Here is an 18,147-nt window from a genome sequence, read left to right on the forward strand (position 1 = left end):
TGTGTGTACAGGTACAACACCAGTCAGTTGGAGGAGTGGCTCAGAGGAAATAACTTGTATCAGAGTAAAGCTGCAGCTACTCTGGAGCCGATCATTCAGGCTGCACAGCTGCTGCAGGTCAAGAAGAAAACGTCGCAGGACGCCGAGGCCATCTGCGCGCTGTGCACCGCGCTCACCATGCAGCAGGTACGCTCAGCTCATCTGAGCCCGAGCAGGCGATCGATAACACTCCCGATCAGATAATGACAAGATGTTAACCTGCTGTCTCCTGCAGATCGTGAAAATCCTGAACCTCTACACGCCTCTGAACGAGTTTGAAGAACGAGTCACTGTGTCCTTCATCAGAAACATTCAGGTGTGAATCACACAGACTGTTTAGCTGCTTATACCTCTACCAAACACCAGAGGGAGGATTCCTCTGGGACATGAAAAGAACAAATGTAAATTTTTGAAGCATAAAAGGTGGAATCTGAATGTCAGATCCATTTACAGCAGATGTGATGTTAGAAAATTTAACACCTCATGCTGCTGGTGCCAAATCTGAAGATCTGAACCAATCAGATCATTTAAAAACAGAACTGCAGAATTATTTTTGCTTCTGTGCTTCTTATTCTGCTTTGGAAATAGTTCACTTTGGTGGTGTTAAAAAAAGAAAAAAGGCTCCGTATGAGCACCTCTGCTTTTACTTCTGTTTTCTACCAAAGTGTCTCTAACTTTGTACTGCCCACATCCAATGTAGATATTTGGGAAAACCCTGCATTGCTAAACAAAACCAGGAGCTCCCAGCAGTTTTCAGGAAAACCTGATATCTTACACGAATCCTATAAAATGCCCACGTTCGGTCTGATGAGGCAAGCGTACACATACGTAACAAACATACATGCGTAAACATATCCAATAATGTAAATTCAGCGAAAAACCATGTTGCTGTCTTCGGATAAACTGAAACTGTTTGGCGTTAAGAGCAAATTTAACCTCCTAGGACCGGGCGTCCACATACGTGGACATCACATTTTGGGTTGTCTAGACCAAAATACTAAATCTTGCTCCACAAGGTCCTGATGTCCACTTACGAGGACATTATACTGCCACTGTTCTATCTCATTTTTCTCAGAAACAAAAATCTGGTAAAAAAAAAAAAATAAATCTGGTAATTCTTTGTTTTTACTTTCATCAGGTCCCAATCAGCCAAAATGACAAAGAGAAATTAAAAATTATGCCATGAAAGAGTTCGGGTCTTAGGAGGTTAAAGATTGCACAACTATAAACAGCTGAATTGCTTTCAGCTGCCTTGGTCCTGCTGCCGGTAACACGGCAGTAGTAGAACAAAGTTCATGAATCCAGGTCACAAACTGTCCTGGAACAGGAAAGTAAGCAGGAGCCACTGCCTCCAGAAACTAAAAGGTTTCTGTTTGTCTGCATTCAGAGTCATTTCAGCTGAGTGCAACATTACACAGCAAAAGCATGAAATATAAACGGGTTTCTGATGTCTGTTCTTTTTGGGGGTTTTTTGTATGAATACTTTGCCTCTACGGGACCAGTGATGTCAGTGATGTCAGCCTCATGTTTGACTTCTCTCTGTCTCTGTGTGTCCAGAATCGCCTTCAGGAGAGGAATGACCCTCCTCAGCTTCTTTTGGATACCAAACACACTTTCCCGGTCCTCTTCCCTTACTCGCCGTCTGCCCTCAGCCTGGAGATGCTGCACATTCCTGCCTCGCTTAACATCGACTTCCTCGTCAGAGTCTGATGACCTGCTTTTAATCCGAACTCTCATTAATCTGACTGTTTCCCAGCAGCGTCTGCTGCCTGACACCTCTTATTGATCATTGTTTCTGTCTCCATGTCTTCCTGAGAGCAGCACGTCTGCCTTTCTGCCGAACAAGTTCATCTCCTCACGTCTCTCTGAAGTAAATCCTCCACGTTTCTGAAAAAAACCTGCAGAAGTCCAGTCTGTGGAGTCCACATCACAGTTGTTCTTCTCTGACAGTAAACTGTGCTGCTGTTTGAGTAGATAAAGAAACACAGAATCTAACAGAAGGAGCAGAAAGGTTTGCAGAAGGATGAAGAAGGTCAGGAGGAAAGTTCAGAGGGATCATTTAGACTCAGAAGAAAAACACGATTTTTTAGATGTGTGTGAAGGTTTCTGAAGATTTCAAACGCAGACAAACATCAGCGACCCGAATAACTGACAATATTCAGCATTTAAAAGTTCAGGCTTAATCAGTCAAAATTGCATGAGATTGGTTGGCTGTGTCAGAGGAGTAACATGTTGATTTCTGTAGACTCTTTACTTCCTTTGAGCCTTGAAGGTTGTGGGTCGTATTTATTTATTTAGTTATTCAGTAGCATTAAAAGGCTGATTGTCTGCTTCTCTACTGATATAACGACACCTTTAAACACTAAAATTACACTAAACTAAAACTAAGCTGTTAACAGTTATTTAATCTCATATTCGCTCCTGCTCCTCCAGTCATGTGTCATCATGTGACTCTCAGCTGCTCTAATACACACAGTCAGCTGTGGAGGATCCCAAACGTGTCAGAAGAAAGTATCAGAAGTTATCAGATCCGTCTTCCTGTGATCGTTTGGCCAATTAAAAAAACAAAATGATAAAATAATGCTGCAAACGAAAGCAAATGTTTAACATGAAACTAACTGCTGGGACACGTCAGGGTTATTCAGGTTTGCTGGTGCAGAGACGTGAATCTTGTTTTTTTTTTTTTGCATTTAAAGACAGATGTTCAAATGTAGACGAATAAATGAAGCAATGAAAATGAGACGGTGTAGTTTTTAATAACAGCTGCTGGCAGTGTGACAGCAGTTAATGAGCTAAAGAGCAGGTAGGTTGTTCTCCCCCTGACTTCTGGAAAACCTTGTTGTTCACTCAGCTGGTGCAGAGCAGTCTGTAAAACGCAAATCAACACTTTTTCTGATCTCCTCTCAGAGTCTGTGCAGGACTTCCACTTCGTCTCTCTGTAATGTCGTTTATTTCTGTGGGAAGTTTTTTTTTTTTACTGTTTCTGTTCTTCTGTTTCTCTCTTTTGCACCACATGTGGAAACACTAATAGGTAAAATACTAAATATGCACAAGATAACACTGCAAACCATCACACCCTCACATTTTTCCTTTTCCTCCAAACCCACGTGCCATTCTACGCTGATGATGTTCATGTTTCTGATCGTGTTCTGTTGGATGCCGTTCATCTTCATCTTTTTATGAAGTGCAAATGTAATAAAATGAAGTTTAACATGTGAAGAGTTTCACTGCAAACCTGCTGTGCACAAGTTTAATAATTCAGGTCATTCATAATACAAAAACCGTAAACTGGATATTTTTGTGCTGACTTCACACGTAACTGAATGTTTGGTTTTATTCTGCAGTAAAGCTCTTCAGTTTCAGATGTTTGAGTCTGGATGAAACGGAGTCAATCACTGTAACTCAAAGAATATATTTTGGAATTGAAGTCTTGCTGATGTTCTGTTAGCGTCTTCTTTGTTTATGAAATGAAATTTCTTATTGAAACATTTCTGGCAAAAAAATATAAACGTTATTTCCACAGTTTAGCTGAAGCTGATGGGAGTTTAACCAAGTTTACACACTTGTAGCTGCTCTGATCATTCAGAGAGCCGAGCCCCTTGTTTCTGCCCCAAAGTCACAGCTGGAGCATGTATACAGGTGTGTTTGTTGATGTCTCACTGCTTATAGTGCCAGTCTGAAACTGCTGAAGCATAAATTAAAAACAAAATGTTTGAGAATATGAAACTGCTAAATGCACGTTGTAGGCCTAGGTGTAAACTTCAGTTCAGACTTCAATACTGCAGTCACAGCAATAAGCTCATCACTAAAAATGAAAGTCTGACAGGTTTTTAATGTGCAGAGAACTTTTACAAATGACAAACATTTTAGGGACATTTCTGTTATTTTTAATTTTCAATCAAATCAAAATACAATGAAATGGTGATTAAATGCAAATTTAATCAGGATTATTTCCCCAAACAAGAGACACAAAAGCAGCCTGATGTCAGTTCATTAATCTTTCATGTCTAAAGCAGCCAAACAAACTTCTCAGTGTGCTGTCTTCAGAGAAAATATTAAAGTAAGAAACATTCTTTACAAGTGATTCCAAACATCTGAGAGCAGCACATGTATGCACATACTTACCTGGTGTCTGATTTCTGAAAAAATGTTTACCTTAAAGTGTTGCAGAAAAACTACAAACTGGTCAAACAAATGAACCAACACAGAGATTTGAGCATCACAAATGCTTCACCTGACGTGTTCCTCCAAAAATACTTTCTGAATTAGTCAGAGTGAAAAACACTGAATATAAAATGAACCTGCAAAGTATAAACATGACTAAAATTAAACCTCATTAATAAACCTGTTCAGTGCATTTTACTTAACGTTATCCTCAAATAACTGTTATTCTTCAACATTAAGAATCAAATTTCATTATATTCATCTTCAACAATCACAAAGTTTCTTCAAACTGGAGAAAAATCAAACCCAGTTTTCAAACACAGTCTGACGATGAGGCACTTTGGTGCTCGACACGTCACTGATGTTGAAGGAAAATAAGATTTATCACCCTGAATTAAAACTACAACGTTCTCTAATGTTTCTGATCTCTAAGTGAATAAATACTATAAAAATGTCTCCCTCCCCACAGTCTGCACTGACTGTTGGCAGAGAAGAAGAGCAGCTCTGTGAACGAGGGTTTGGTTTGCTTCCCACAGCAGCTCGCTGTCAGTTGTGCCAGCTGTCGGCCTGCGAGGTCGTCCGTGGTTTACCTGTCGCTCAGGTGGCTCAAAGCTTCACAGGACACCCACTGATCTGTTTCACACTCTTACCCACACACTGTGACTGCAGGCTTAATAAAACACTGAGTCACTGTCGGGCAAAAGAGTGAATATTTTTAATTAAACAGTTGTATTTAATAAAATATATTCACCATCTTTAGTTTGTTCAGGTTTTATCGTAATGACCTAAAACAAAACTAAACAATTGTGGAACAGAATTTAAACTGAATTTAAAAAAACTGGAAACTACCCAAAATAATAATATGCACTTAAAGTTAAATATAAAACTAGAGGAAGCGTCTTTAGTTTTGGTTTCTTCTTCTTTATTTTAAATTTTGACAAAAACCAAATATAATATTATAAAAGCTGGAAAAAAAAACCATTGTAACAAACTCCATCTTGAAACTGCAACAAGAGTTTCAAACCATTTTCCTCTACATGGAGAACTGAGCCTGCACTTTATTTATCATCAGTTACCTGCAGCTTTTACTGTGACTGTCCCACCGCTGCTTTAACCATTCATTCACTGTGTGTGGAAAGACAAGTCATCATAATCCGCACATGTATAATGGACGTGTTAAAATAATAAGCATTTATTTTAACATTTTAAAACCAAGTTTGTTGTGTCAAATCTGACACGTCTGTTCTAAGAGTGCATAACTTACAACAGTCTCCTCAACAAACGCACCAGTTATGTCCTGTTTAACTTCAGCCACCCTGAGAACAAGTCCACCAGAGCCTTTACATTTTTACATGATGTATTTTTTAGAGCATTTCAAGTTCCTATTCATCAATACAACCGCTCTATCCTAACTTTTTATAATATGTATACATTAAGTCCATAGTAACTACATAAAATTCTAAAAAAAAACGCAATAAACTACAAAGAAAATGAAAATTGTTTTTTTTGTTGTTTTTACAGATTATTTTTGTTACAGAAATTTTGGAGGTTTATCCCTCAAAACGAGTTGCACAAAATTTCCAACCACAGGAAATTTCATAGTTTCATTTTCGAGATACACTAATTTTTGTAAACTGCAGCAAAAATGAAAATAAATATTATTGTGCACAATTTGCAAAAAATCAGCATGTGCAACAAAATAAACCATTTCAAACAGTGCAGTTTAAGTTCTGAGCATCAGGGACTACACAGAAAAGCATAGACATCACCCAAAAGTAGTTTTGAAGAGTAAAGGTTTATTTCTAATTGTCAAAAATCATTATAGTCACAATAATGAGGGTCAAAAGTCTATTGGAAAACTTAACAAATGTGATTTGAGAGTTTAAAGTTATGTACCCCACAGATTATACTGTAGTATGAGGAGACTGGAACATGAGACCAGATGAATGGATGGACAGATGGCCTCCTCGCTTAGGAAGGAGGCAGCAGAATAACATTGCTGTGAACTTTGCTTGTGATAATAATTTCATAGACATTTAGAGACATTTGAATCCTGGAGTTAAGTTATCTGTGGTTTAAACCTAATGAAGATATTTGTTAAATTCAGGATCAGAGAATTTACTATAAAATTCTGCAAAGAACTAAATGGGAAAAAACAAGAATATAAAAGTAATTTACTTTGGGAAATAGCTCAGTGTTGTAGTAAAGAAAAACGGAACATGCAGGAGAAAAATAAACTGATGGAGGTACAGACTAAATTAGATGATCTTTGCCTTGAGAAGGCCCAGGTTGCTTTTTAGATTGAGGCAGGTGAAAAAAAATCATCATATTTTAGTAAGCTGGAGAAAAGTAGACATCAGAGAAATTTAATTACAAGCCTACTGATAAATGGGACTGAATGCAAAGATTTCAGAGAGATTGAAAGAGAAGTCTTTACTTTCTATTCCAAGTTGTTCTCCCCAGAATATTCAGCTGATGCTGACGGGTTCTGTAATAAGATTCACAGTCTCGTGCCGTGTATTGACATATTGACAAACCATTTAAATATTTGTGTGGAGGAATTGGATTCAGTGGTCATTAAAATAGCCTTAAACAAGTCTCCAGGGACAGATGGACTCACTGCTAATTTTTATCAGTTCTTCTGGAAGGACTTAAGAACCTTGCCATTTGGTGCGTTAAAAGGAGCTATAGAAAAGAAAGAACTGATGCCAAGTATGAAACAAGAGTTAATTACACTGATTCTGGTAAAAACAGAAGAATTTTAGACAATTTAAGACAATCACCTTACTAAACACTGATTATAAGATCCTGTCAGGGGCTGTAGCTGAGAGGCTGAAGAAAGGCATCTCAAACATAATTAGTGAAAGACAGTCAGGTTTTTTGAAAGGAAGACTAATTGATAATATTAGGCTGCTTTTCTCCTTGATTACAGTGACATAATCCAAGAGAGGGGATACATCCTGTTTTGGGGTTTTTAAAAAAGCATTTGAGTCAATTGAACATAAGTTCATATTAAAAACCCTGCAGTCTTTTGGTTTTGGAGAAGAATTTATCAGTGTGAAAGGGATGCTATAATTCTATCAACAGCTCTGTTTTGCTGGAACATGGCACCTGTTAGAGTTTGAGGTTACTAGAGGAATAAGGCAGGGCTGCAGCAGCTCACCACTTCTGTTTATCATGCTGAGCTGTTATCTATTCAGATTAAAAACAGTCACACTGACGGGTTAAATAGTATGGGTCAGCTAATAATAATAAGTCAGCTGGCAGATGCTACCAGATTGGACCAGATTCCTTTAGCCTTACAGGTGATCAACCACTTCTCCAAAGCTTCAGGTCAACAGCTGAATATAAAAACATGTGAGATACTAGCTCTGCATGAGTGTCCCTACGAGTTATAATACACTAGCTACAGCCATCCCAGTCCCTTTGAGATCAATGATTAAAGAAGATATTGTGCACTCTAAAATTTCTCCTGGACTGACGCCGCTCTGCATAGCCGGTGTTGACTTTGTTGACAGCAGGTTTACAAACAATCAGAAATATGTTAATAAATGAAATCTAACCCGGTTAAAATAACTTATATTCTAAAGAATTTGAGGCCATGGAGGTTAAGGCAACACAGAGATAGCATATTTCACTTCCCCTTCCCCCTAAAACAAAAGAGGTTAATTTTAAAGTCAAAAATGAGATTTATCCAACCAATGAATTCCTAAGACTGAAATTTAACCTAGATGTGAACACATGTACATTCTGTGAAAATAACACTGAAAGTTTGGATCACTTGTTTTTCTATTATGAATCGCTGCGCTCCTTTTGGATTGACATGTGGAGCTGGCCACAGTCCAGGGTCTTCTGTTACTACGTTTGACGGTAACTTTAGTTAAATTTGGGATGCAGGCAGAGAACCCAAAATTAGATTTGGTAATTAGGATTGTCTTGTTACCTGGAAAAAGGTTTTCATTTTTTTGTTTTTGCAAGCGGTCTTTACGTGGTTTTTACAAAGCCATCAGTGGAAGGAAACCCTGACCTGGGATAAGTGGAATGACTGATATGTAAGTACAACTCCCCCCAGTTTATTATGCAAAAACAAATAAGTTTTAAAGTAGTTATGCAAATCGGAGCGTGGACGCACCTGTGGGCTCAAAAGGGTTAACAATAAAAACATCAGAACATCTATCCTCTACAGTCTTGCATTCAACAGGATAATACAAATACATCAGCTGTATTATTATCATAACATATAATAAAAACAGCAGCTTACAGATGCTTTTACTCTGGACATGAACTTTATTTATATAAAGTTGTTTTTCTTTTAAATCTCACAAGTTGTTAAATTGCCATGGGGTGGAGGAGGATGAGCGGGTTGACAAACCCTGGATTTTAACCACAGACTGTGAAGGAGAACTGAACACAGGCACCTTGACATCACCCATGGGAAGAAACAGTATAAAAATGCACTGAAAGCAGTTTGTTATATAAAGGTTTTTAGTTTTAAATGACGGACTTCCACTGAGTCCACTGAGTTCCCCTTTTCTACACTACCTTTGGTGGAGGTGATCTTTGAATAAGAAATTATTTTCAGTTTGAAGGAATGAAATTTTTTCATTTTTGGTCCTTTGACCAAGATTCAGGAAAACTGATTACTAAAGAAAACAAATCTGTATTATAATAGCACAGGTTTAGTGTTTAGAATTCAGGTTATTGTTGATTAAGAGGTCACATGGTTGACATTCCTTGTGTCCTAATGGCAGGAGTAGCATGAAAAGAACGGAGGTTGTTCATGATTGGTTAAGTTTCCCATATGGAAAAGAAATAGTAAAAACTTATATGTGATTACTCATGAAAGTGGCCACTTTCATGAGTAAATCATATAAGGCTTACATGATTTACTCATGAAAGTGGCCACTTTCTCATTACTTTCATATATTGTTTTAGTAAGTATCCAAAACATACAAGTTTCATTATATAATTTTTCCACGGATCTTATATCTGTTTTCACTCTTATATGCTTTTCATACAAGTTTCACACAAGACAGATACAAACTTTATAAGATTTATATATATCTTTTCCATATGGGTTACACTAAAAGTAATTTACATGAAAATGTCCTGAAGGTGGAAATTTGCATGTGAGTAATTCTTGGAGTTGATCTGAATCTAGAAATAATCTGAAATCATTAACAATTATTATTGTCATGGAAACAATTTTTTTCTACTTTGTAAGTAACATTGTTCAGCAAGAGCAATATGAGGCATTGGCAGCGCGTAGGCCTATTTTTTTCAGCGGTGACCCATCACCATGGCAACCAATAAAGTAGAGGTTAAAAAGAAACATCAGCGGCTGTATTTTAAGCCAAACTATGAGCTCTGTCTACACTTAACCAAGCAGTTTTTAATGAGAAATAATAGGAAGTATGAAAATCTGTGGTGTGTGTGGTGGACTGTGGTCTCTGGTGGGAGAGATGAGACCAGACACATAGATCAAAGTTTATATCCAAGAAGATGAAACAATCGATAAGAAGTTGAGACTGTATCGTGAAATGCCCTGAGAGTGCACTGAAACCACAAACTCATGTGTGGACTCAGTTCGTGCTTGTAGTGGAGGCAAATGCAGGAATGCAGTGTCAGGTGGATCTGGTTTGCCAGTTTCTCTGGAGGGAGGAACACATACCAGTGCATGAAATCCCCTTTCTGCTTTTTGTTTTCTTTTTCTTTTTGTAGTAATTTCACAGATAGAGTTTCGTTTCTCGGATCAGGAACTCGGAACAGTCTCGTTTTTTAGGCTTCAGTCAAACCCACAGAGGCTGATTCTGCAGGTATCTATGCTTTTGTAATCATCATTAACTTACTGTTTTCTAATTATCACTGAGTCTTGTAACATGCTAGCTTGCATTAGTTAATGTGTTACTGGAGTGACAGCTGCTGAAAATGGGCCTCTGCATACTTGTATATCTATTCCAGAAGCCTTGTTGAGAGGATGCGGTGTTGGACTGCTGCTGTTTTCAGTTTGTGGTTTTGTGTTGGTTTGCTTTATGGTACGTCTTATTTAATAAAACCATGTTCATTACTAAGGAGTTACACACGGTCAGCGTATCAGTGCACTGGGAGGAGCACTCGGGGCATTGACAGCTAAATCAGACCTCATGAAAAAGTTGATCGACTTTTAGTAAGAGCCTCCTGACAGACCTCTTTTGTCTGTCAGTCTGTGTGAATCATCAGTTATTTCAGTGTTTGTGGTGCAGAAACAGAAAGTTTCGTGCGGCCTTCAGCGCATCTCCCTGCAGCTGAATGAAACCTGCACCTGTACGCGAGCTCGTCCGGTCAGCATCCTCTGCCCAGCAAATCCTCCCAGTGACTCGGAGGAGTTTCACTGCACTCATGTTTCACTTCAGCTGCTTGTTGTTTTCAAAAGGATGAAGACAAATTATGAGGGAGGAAAAGGATGTGGTGACAAGTCATTTCTAAACAAGCCTAACCCTACCCTGTTTGCACAACGTGCAACACCTTTCTACAGAAATTCACTGTTAGCTGTGCACTTACACTCACGCTGACACGCACCGAAGTGATGAGGACGAAGAAAAAAAAGCAGTCGGGCTGAAAAAAGCACAAACAAGACACGAGGAGCAGCAGGAAGCAGCGTTTGTACCAAGGCTGTACGGAGGAGACATTCATGTGGCTGCTGTAGCCCCGGCTTCAAAGACTCACTCATTTTGGTGTGGCTTCACTCAAATTCAGCACCATGAGATTTTACACTGTGGTTTCATGTATGGGTGTAGGTGTAAAGACATAAATAGCTGTACGTTCTGTAGGTATATGTGGAGGCAGGTATGTGTATGTAAGGGAAAGACATCCTGAACGTGCAGTGTTTAGTGTCTCAGACCTGCAGTCAGTGACCTCCTCAGGGGCGCCTATACATGCAGGTGCCATCATTTCCACAGAAGCGCAGAGAAAACAGGCCTCAGAGGTTCGTGTCATCATTTCATTCATCAGAGCGACAGATTCACTGGTAGTTCAGTAAATGTTTGCGGGTAAAATGAAACTTTTCTACACTTTAAACTGTTTGTTTCCACTCTGGGCCTTTTTCAGTTTTTCATGAAACTTTATGAATCAGTCAGTTATTAGAGATGATTGGCGACCAAGGTTTTTCACTTCAGAATAGGTAATACCGCCACGCTGGAGGGTTTTTTTTTTATTACTTGAAACAGAAAAAAGAAAGCACCCAGCTTTAACTTTAACTCATTTGTTCTTTACAGCTTTCACCCTCTCAGCAGTTCATGTTTCTGCATTTATCTGAAAGCTGCGATTACTTCAGCAAAAACAATCTCAGAAAGCTTTAATGATCATGGAGTTTATATAAAATCTGATCAGTTTTATGACAGTGATCTGCAATTCATTTTCTCCTGGGGCCACGTGAGAACCTGGAACCAGATAAGATCATTTCTCCTCACTATTAATTTGATGTCTTTGTAAACTGCTACTGATAACACTAGATGTTACAGTTAGGCCCTAATGGGACCCACTGCCAATGCTATGGGCCTGTGCTGGCCCACAGCATTGGCAGTGGGTGAACTGTGGAGCTGTTTGGGCAGGACAAAACAACATAGCCCATGTGTGCTCCAAGTGGGTGTCACCACACAGAACAGCTGTTTTGCCCTTTGGGACCCCATTTGGTGTGCTCACAGAAAACCCTTGTAGGACCCGTAGCAGTTTTGCCCTTTTGGAACGCTATTAAGCAAGTCTATTGCTGTCCCACTATAGACTGCCCAAAGAAAACCCTGAATCCCATGATAGTTTTCTATGGACCGTCCATAGTGGCAAAACTGCTGACAGCTCATGCCCACTTTGGGACCCAAATGTAATAAGTGTGGATTGTGCCCTTCTAGGCTGCACTGTATTTTCTAAAAAGACTAAAAAAAAACTTTTTTTCATCCCTCCTTTGAGAGCATGCTCCACAGTACAGTGGTTTATGTATTTGACTGTCAAACAAAAAATCCCTGGTCTGAGTTTGGAAGGACAAATAAATTCAGTTTAAAGTACATCTGGGGTAAAAATCTGCCAAACCAACAATGTAGTAACCCCCTGTGAATAAGGGAGTGGCCAAAAGTAGCTTTTTTCCCCTTTTTGAGTAACATTATGGTCCACGCACCATACAAGCAAATGTTGGTCATGTACCTGAGCTGTGGGACCCAGATGGGCTCAGTGCCTGTGCAGCAGCATGAAATGTGGAGCACATCTGGGCTCTGCACCTGTGACAAAACAGAAAGATATTAGTATTATTTTCTTAAATTACGATTGCACACAAAGTCTAATCAGCAAAAAAAAATTACAAACATATCTAGGGGAACCGAATGTGCCCTACATTTCTCTACATTTCTTGGCAATATGGGCCACAGTCAACTGCCCACGGTCCCCTCACATGGGCCCCTGAGTGTCGTCTTTGCTGTGACGTTATTTTGCTTTGGTAAGTTAATATATGAAAATAATCTGTGCAGGTGTTATTTAAGTTCATCACCTCAATTTTTACACTTTAAAGATGAAAAAAATCCATCTTTTAACATATTAAATAAAACAGTGAGGAACATATCTCACATCACTGACAGCTCAGGTTTTCATTTGTCTGTTAATGTTTACAACTGTACAGTTTAGACGTGATAACTTCTTTATTACATGTTTATCCTCCACTTCGATGCAAACTGCACTCCAAGGTTAGATCAAAATGACAAAACACAAAGATTTTATTATAATTTTATTGAAGTTTCAGACACACTTTAATCAGCAGCAGTAATCATGTGTGCAAGCTGACATTTCCCGAAACATACGATCATTTTTTATATCATTAGAATAAGATAAAGTCAAACTACAATAAACTGATAAGCTCATGTGTTTGTACTTCTGGGCTGTTAGATAAGCATGAAGAAAACAGGGTTACATGTCAGGGTTATATGTCAGAACAAAGTACAGTTTATATTTAAGATGATTTTCAAAATAAATGTAATAAAGAAGGAAATAAAGTTGTTTAAATCAAATACTGAACTGCTGTTTATAACATGATGTTGTACTGAGGTAGGTATGTTTTTAAATGTCTATAAAGGCAGTTTATTTCCTCATTTTATCTGTTAGGTGGACATACGTGTCTGTGACTTTCCATTTCTGTCATTTTACAAACAAAAACAGCTTTAAACTATTTAACGTTCGCAGTTGCATCATTTAGCTTTCAATCAACTCTGTTGTCCAGATGCTGATTTATTAAAAGTGATATTTTTCTATTACAGGTGAAATTTTGAATATGTGAGTGACATATATTAATACAGGTACAGCTAATCAGCACAGTGTGAATTCTCTAATTACTTTGCAGTTTTTTCTTTTAACTAAAATTACGACTTTATATTATAGATTTATATTTAGTGTGTTGAAACAGTCATAAAAACAAAACCATAATCTCATGTTAACTTAGGTTGAATCAGGGGCAGTTTAGTTTTACATACTAAACTAAACTTTACAGACACAGGACACAGGGCGGCATAAAGGAGCAGTACGAATTAAACCAGGACTGTGGATCATGCAAAGCTGTTCTGTTGGAGGAAAGCAGAACAGCTTAACCTGAAGTTAAGCTTTCAGACCTGAAGCCATCTTTCACGTGTCATTGCTGTTGATGTTGTGTGGCAGAGCAGCAGCCTGACTGTGTACATCCTTATCTTCTTCGTATACACTCTCTATGTTGTGTTCGTGCGGGTGATGCAGAGTTCCCTCCTTCGCTGCTCCCAGTATCTTGAACCCCCCAGGATTCAGAACCACAGCACTCAGCGTAAACAGGTGGCTCATCAGATTCCCATCAGCGACTCAGAGGGAGGCGACTGAACACATGAAACCACAGCTGAAGATGTTTTGCGATGCTGAGCGGAGATAGGAACCTCAGGCGTGTGGTTTGGTGGGGGCGGGGGAGAGCTTCTTCTCCCAGATAAGGTGCAGCAGAGAGAGCGCAGCACCGTCCTAAGACTGAAGACTTGTGCTCTTTCAGCACGGCAGCTTCCTTAAATCTTCACCTCCATGAACGTTGTGGAGGTGCAGGCAGCTGCTACTGCCCCGCCTTGTGTCGCTGCAGTCGAAGGATCGCACCATCTCCTTCTTCCTTCCATGATTTTCTCCAGGTTGCCTCCTAAAAGCCGAAAACTGCATGTTAACCACAGCTGCCACCCACAGATGCATTCGAAAGCTCGACGCCCCACCAACACCTCACCTTCGTACCCACCGGGTGTTATCTCCACCCACCACTGCCTCATGATACACAAATACAGATAGCATATAAACACAGTCAGTGCAACAAACCAGGAGCCAAATATCTGCTGAGAACCCAACACCAGTGGCCACAGCTAGCCTCATCTGAAGCTAGCCCATTTTTAGCCTAGCTGTTTATTATACAACATGAATACAGCACCTGTACACGTTACCTTAATGACAAAAAAGATGAAATAACATTAGCGTAACAGCTAACTATCTTTGCTAAATGAGCAGGTTCTCCCTCCCGTGGAGATTTTTAGAAAGCAGATGAATCCAGAAATCTTTAAAGGAAGTTAAAGTCTGATTTCTTCTCCTACATGTTCAGTTTTTAACATGTTCAGTGTTTGCTCTAATCATTGGTTGCGTCCGTTGAGCAGCACATTTCTCTGAGTCATACTCTCGTGTGCTCTGTCACCTCCTACCATACTTTCCCCCCTTAATAAATTCAAGTCAAACAGGGTAAAACCCCTGTTGGAGCCACCTTCCACCCAGCCTCACCCAGTCACTAGTTCCCTGGTCTTGATTTAAGTTGTGTTTCCTTTTCATTGTGATAGTTTCTATCATCTTCTGCATAAAGTTGCATAGCTTGTGGCTTTGAGGTAATTTTTGCTTGTTGACAGGAGAGTAGGCACCCAAACAAAGGTGTCATGTTAACTGCAGGTCACCCCGTTGACAGCCATCCTCTCCTTCTCCATCACTGGCAGATGTGAGCGGATGTCAGAAACGTGGCTCACAGTTTTAACAAGCCCTGATAAAATAAAATTTGTTGTTGTGGGATGGAAAAACGATCAAAGATTTTGATCAAATCAAACTACCAACAAACTGTATTTTTTCCTGTTGGGGCCACGGTCGCACCGCTGCCCTGGGAGGTTGTTTGAAGCTATGACAGTTTTCATGGCTCAGCGATGGAACAGCTGTGATTTTCAGTCTAGCGCACTTTTATTTTGTTGTTAAATACACAAAACTGTGAAATACACTGAGTCTGAAGTGTTAGTTCAGTCAGAGATGAGATCCATCACAGTTCATACACATGAAAAGACATTTTCCCCGTGTGTTAGCGTTTGTATTTTGCTGCAATCAACATGATTTTCAAACTAAACTTATTTCAGTTTGAATGTTGTTTCATGCCGGCACCAGGATACTCGAGTCGTGAAAAAAGAGGAAACTGTTCTATCACAACTCAAACCGTGACCTTGTTTCTGTTGTTGAGTGACTCGTTTAGGTGCCAAAACTTAAGCAGACAACGAACACAAGTGCAAGTGTCTAGAATATGGATTTTCCCTTCTTAAAATGGGATTTTATGTTGATGGATAAAGGTTTGTCTTCATGAAAACATGAATCGACAGATTACATTTAGTGTTTCTCCGGCTCAGGGTTGAAGAGGTTTGTGAAGCGTCTTCTTTTTGCAGTTTGTGTCTTCGTTGCACAGTTGTCATCTCCCACCATGCCTGCAACTTTGTAACTTCAAACTGCAGATTTGCTGGTTGTTGTGGAGGTTAAACCCCGCTGGTGTTCCTTGAGCCTCTCTGAATAGTCATTAGTGTTGGATTTTTCCAGTTTTGTGCATTTTGAACCTCATGAGTTGTGCTGCTGAAGCCTTTGGAGGCTTAAAATAAACCAGTGCTGCTTCAAACTTTAACCCCTTTTCTCCTCCGACTGCGGTGTTTGTGCAGTTCCTGCTGCCTTCATACAGTCGACTCTACAGATTAGAGGTTGAGGCAGCAGGTATTGCACCACAGTTTTCCCAGCATGCCCTGTGTTGCGACCTGAAACATGCAGTGCGTCTGGCCCTGTAGCTGAGAAGGAAACAGAGCAAACCACGCTGAGGCTGCGGGCTGCAGAGAAACGAAATACTCATTTAGGGAAACAGAGAAGTTGTTGGTGTGAGGGGAATGAAGCAAAACTGCAAACTGACAGAAATCTGAACTCCTGACGTCAAAGCTGATGTCTTTATTTTTTCTGTAAATAATGGCGCGTTAACATATGACCAAGTTCGGGGTGATCAGCGACCTTGCCTCTGAATTTGAAGCTCGTAGTAAACTAAAACAGATGCTGGCCTCATTTGAAAACAAACCAGAGTAGACAGGAAGTGGTTTGTAGGTTACTGGTTAGACTTTCAGCTCCATGGTTGCTGTTTGGCAAAGGTTCGCTCAGAGCTGCACAAACTTCACCCTCTCAGAAGTCTGGAAAACAACAGGTCTGCGCACAAAGATGGCTAGAAAAGATAAAAAGTGTACAGTCTGGTCACAGCAGAGAGAACATTTCCCACAGACTGATAACTGCTATTTTTACCTTCTGGCTCTTTACATCCGGCGCGTTGAGTTTATTTATACAGCAGATACGTTTATAGTCTGTGCAGCTTTTGTCAGCTCTAACTCTGGACGAATAACAAACCCCCAAAACAAACCTTAGACACAAAGCTCCACATCGCCTCACCACTATCGAAAGAATTCCTGTTTTCACTCTTTTCCGCCTCCCAGGACACTCAAGTTTGACACTCTGAACATTTGATTTGAAGTCAATATACCACATAACACAAACACTTGTGCCATACCATGGGTCCATCCCCCTGCCCGTAGCACACCTGTATAGAGCTGCTGATGTTTTGGTTTAAAGGTGAACACGAACTCTAAAAGCAGCAAAAATGCATCCATCTCTGCTGTTATTCTCTTGCCAACACAACAAAAACAGTGACCTGGAATCATCACCGAGCTGCTGCAGCATCTGTCTGACCCCAGATCAGCTCCATCGCTCATTAAATCATCAGTGAGTCTGAATGTTCAAGACTTAACTTCAGCGTTGCTCATTTCTTCATGTTTTTGGGGCAAGTCTCAGCCCTCTGCGGAGGAACGTTTTATGTCTGTCAGTCAGTGAGATCACACATGAACAGGTGGGATGGATTTCATGAACCTGGCCACAGTTCTGGTTGTATGACTTTATGGGGACTTTCTGAGGGCAGGCTTGTAGGTGGGGAGTGATTTGGGAGGGGGGGTCTGCTCAGGGGGTCTTTAGATGACTAAAGTTGGCATGTGTGAATGTAACCAGAGGGAAACGTGGTTTAAATATATGCTAAGAATGTATTAATAACTTTCACCTTAATGAGCTTGTGAAGAAGAAGCTGTTTTCCTCCATCAGCGACTTTGAGCAGTTTCTTCACACCTTCATCTCAGGCGGTGTGGTCGCTGCTCGGGTGTCAGTCTGTGGTTACTTTCAGGACTGCAGCTGGTCCAAACACTGCTTCTTCACCTCCAGTCACTTTTAGAGTTCTCTGCTTGTTGTCCAGTCATTACTCTGCACCCGCTCATTGCTCTGCTCTCTGAACTTGCACGCTTCCACAGATGTCAGAGGTCTGATGGGGGGACGGTTCTGATCGAGGTCCAGGTTAAAACATCAGCTTGTCACTGTTTCTGCTCTTAAACTGTGGAGGGACCGAGTCTCTACACATCAGCATACTTTTACACCAGACTGAGCACTGATTGTTTATTGTATTTTTTTTCCTTGTGTTGCTTTTATAATGTTTTTTTAAGCTTTTTAATAGGCTATTAGCTGTTTGATGTTGTCTGGTTTGTTTGTTGTTTTTTGTGATGTTTGTTGATTGATCTAAGATGATTTTCTCCTGTCCGAGACAATAAAGTAAAGGAATATTAATTGTTCTTTGGTCTGCAG

The 18,147-nt window shown here is 39.9% G+C and overlaps 1 protein-coding gene across 2 annotated transcripts in view; it reads left to right on the forward strand.

Annotated features, from left to right (window-relative positions):
* The window catches only part of myo5b (myosin VB), a 47,780-nt gene extending 44,309 nt beyond the window's left edge, over positions 1–3,471 (forward strand). For both annotated transcript variants that reach the window (XM_084936780.1, XM_084936782.1), the window contains 3 exons: positions 12–186; positions 275–355; positions 1,597–3,471. In XM_084936780.1, coding sequence (XP_084792906.1) covers positions 12–186; positions 275–355; positions 1,597–1,749 — 409 coding nt within the window. In that variant the 3' untranslated portion in view covers positions 1,750–3,471. The remainder of the gene's footprint in view (positions 1–11; positions 187–274; positions 356–1,596) is intronic.
* Positions 3,472–18,147: the final 14,676 nt, after the last annotated feature.

Source organism: Perissodus microlepis, chromosome 7 (assembly GCF_051167445.1).
Source record: "Perissodus microlepis isolate ML-2025 ecotype Zambia chromosome 7, ASM5116744v1, whole genome shotgun sequence".
NCBI classification, from domain to species: domain Eukaryota; kingdom Metazoa; phylum Chordata; class Actinopteri; order Cichliformes; family Cichlidae; genus Perissodus; species Perissodus microlepis.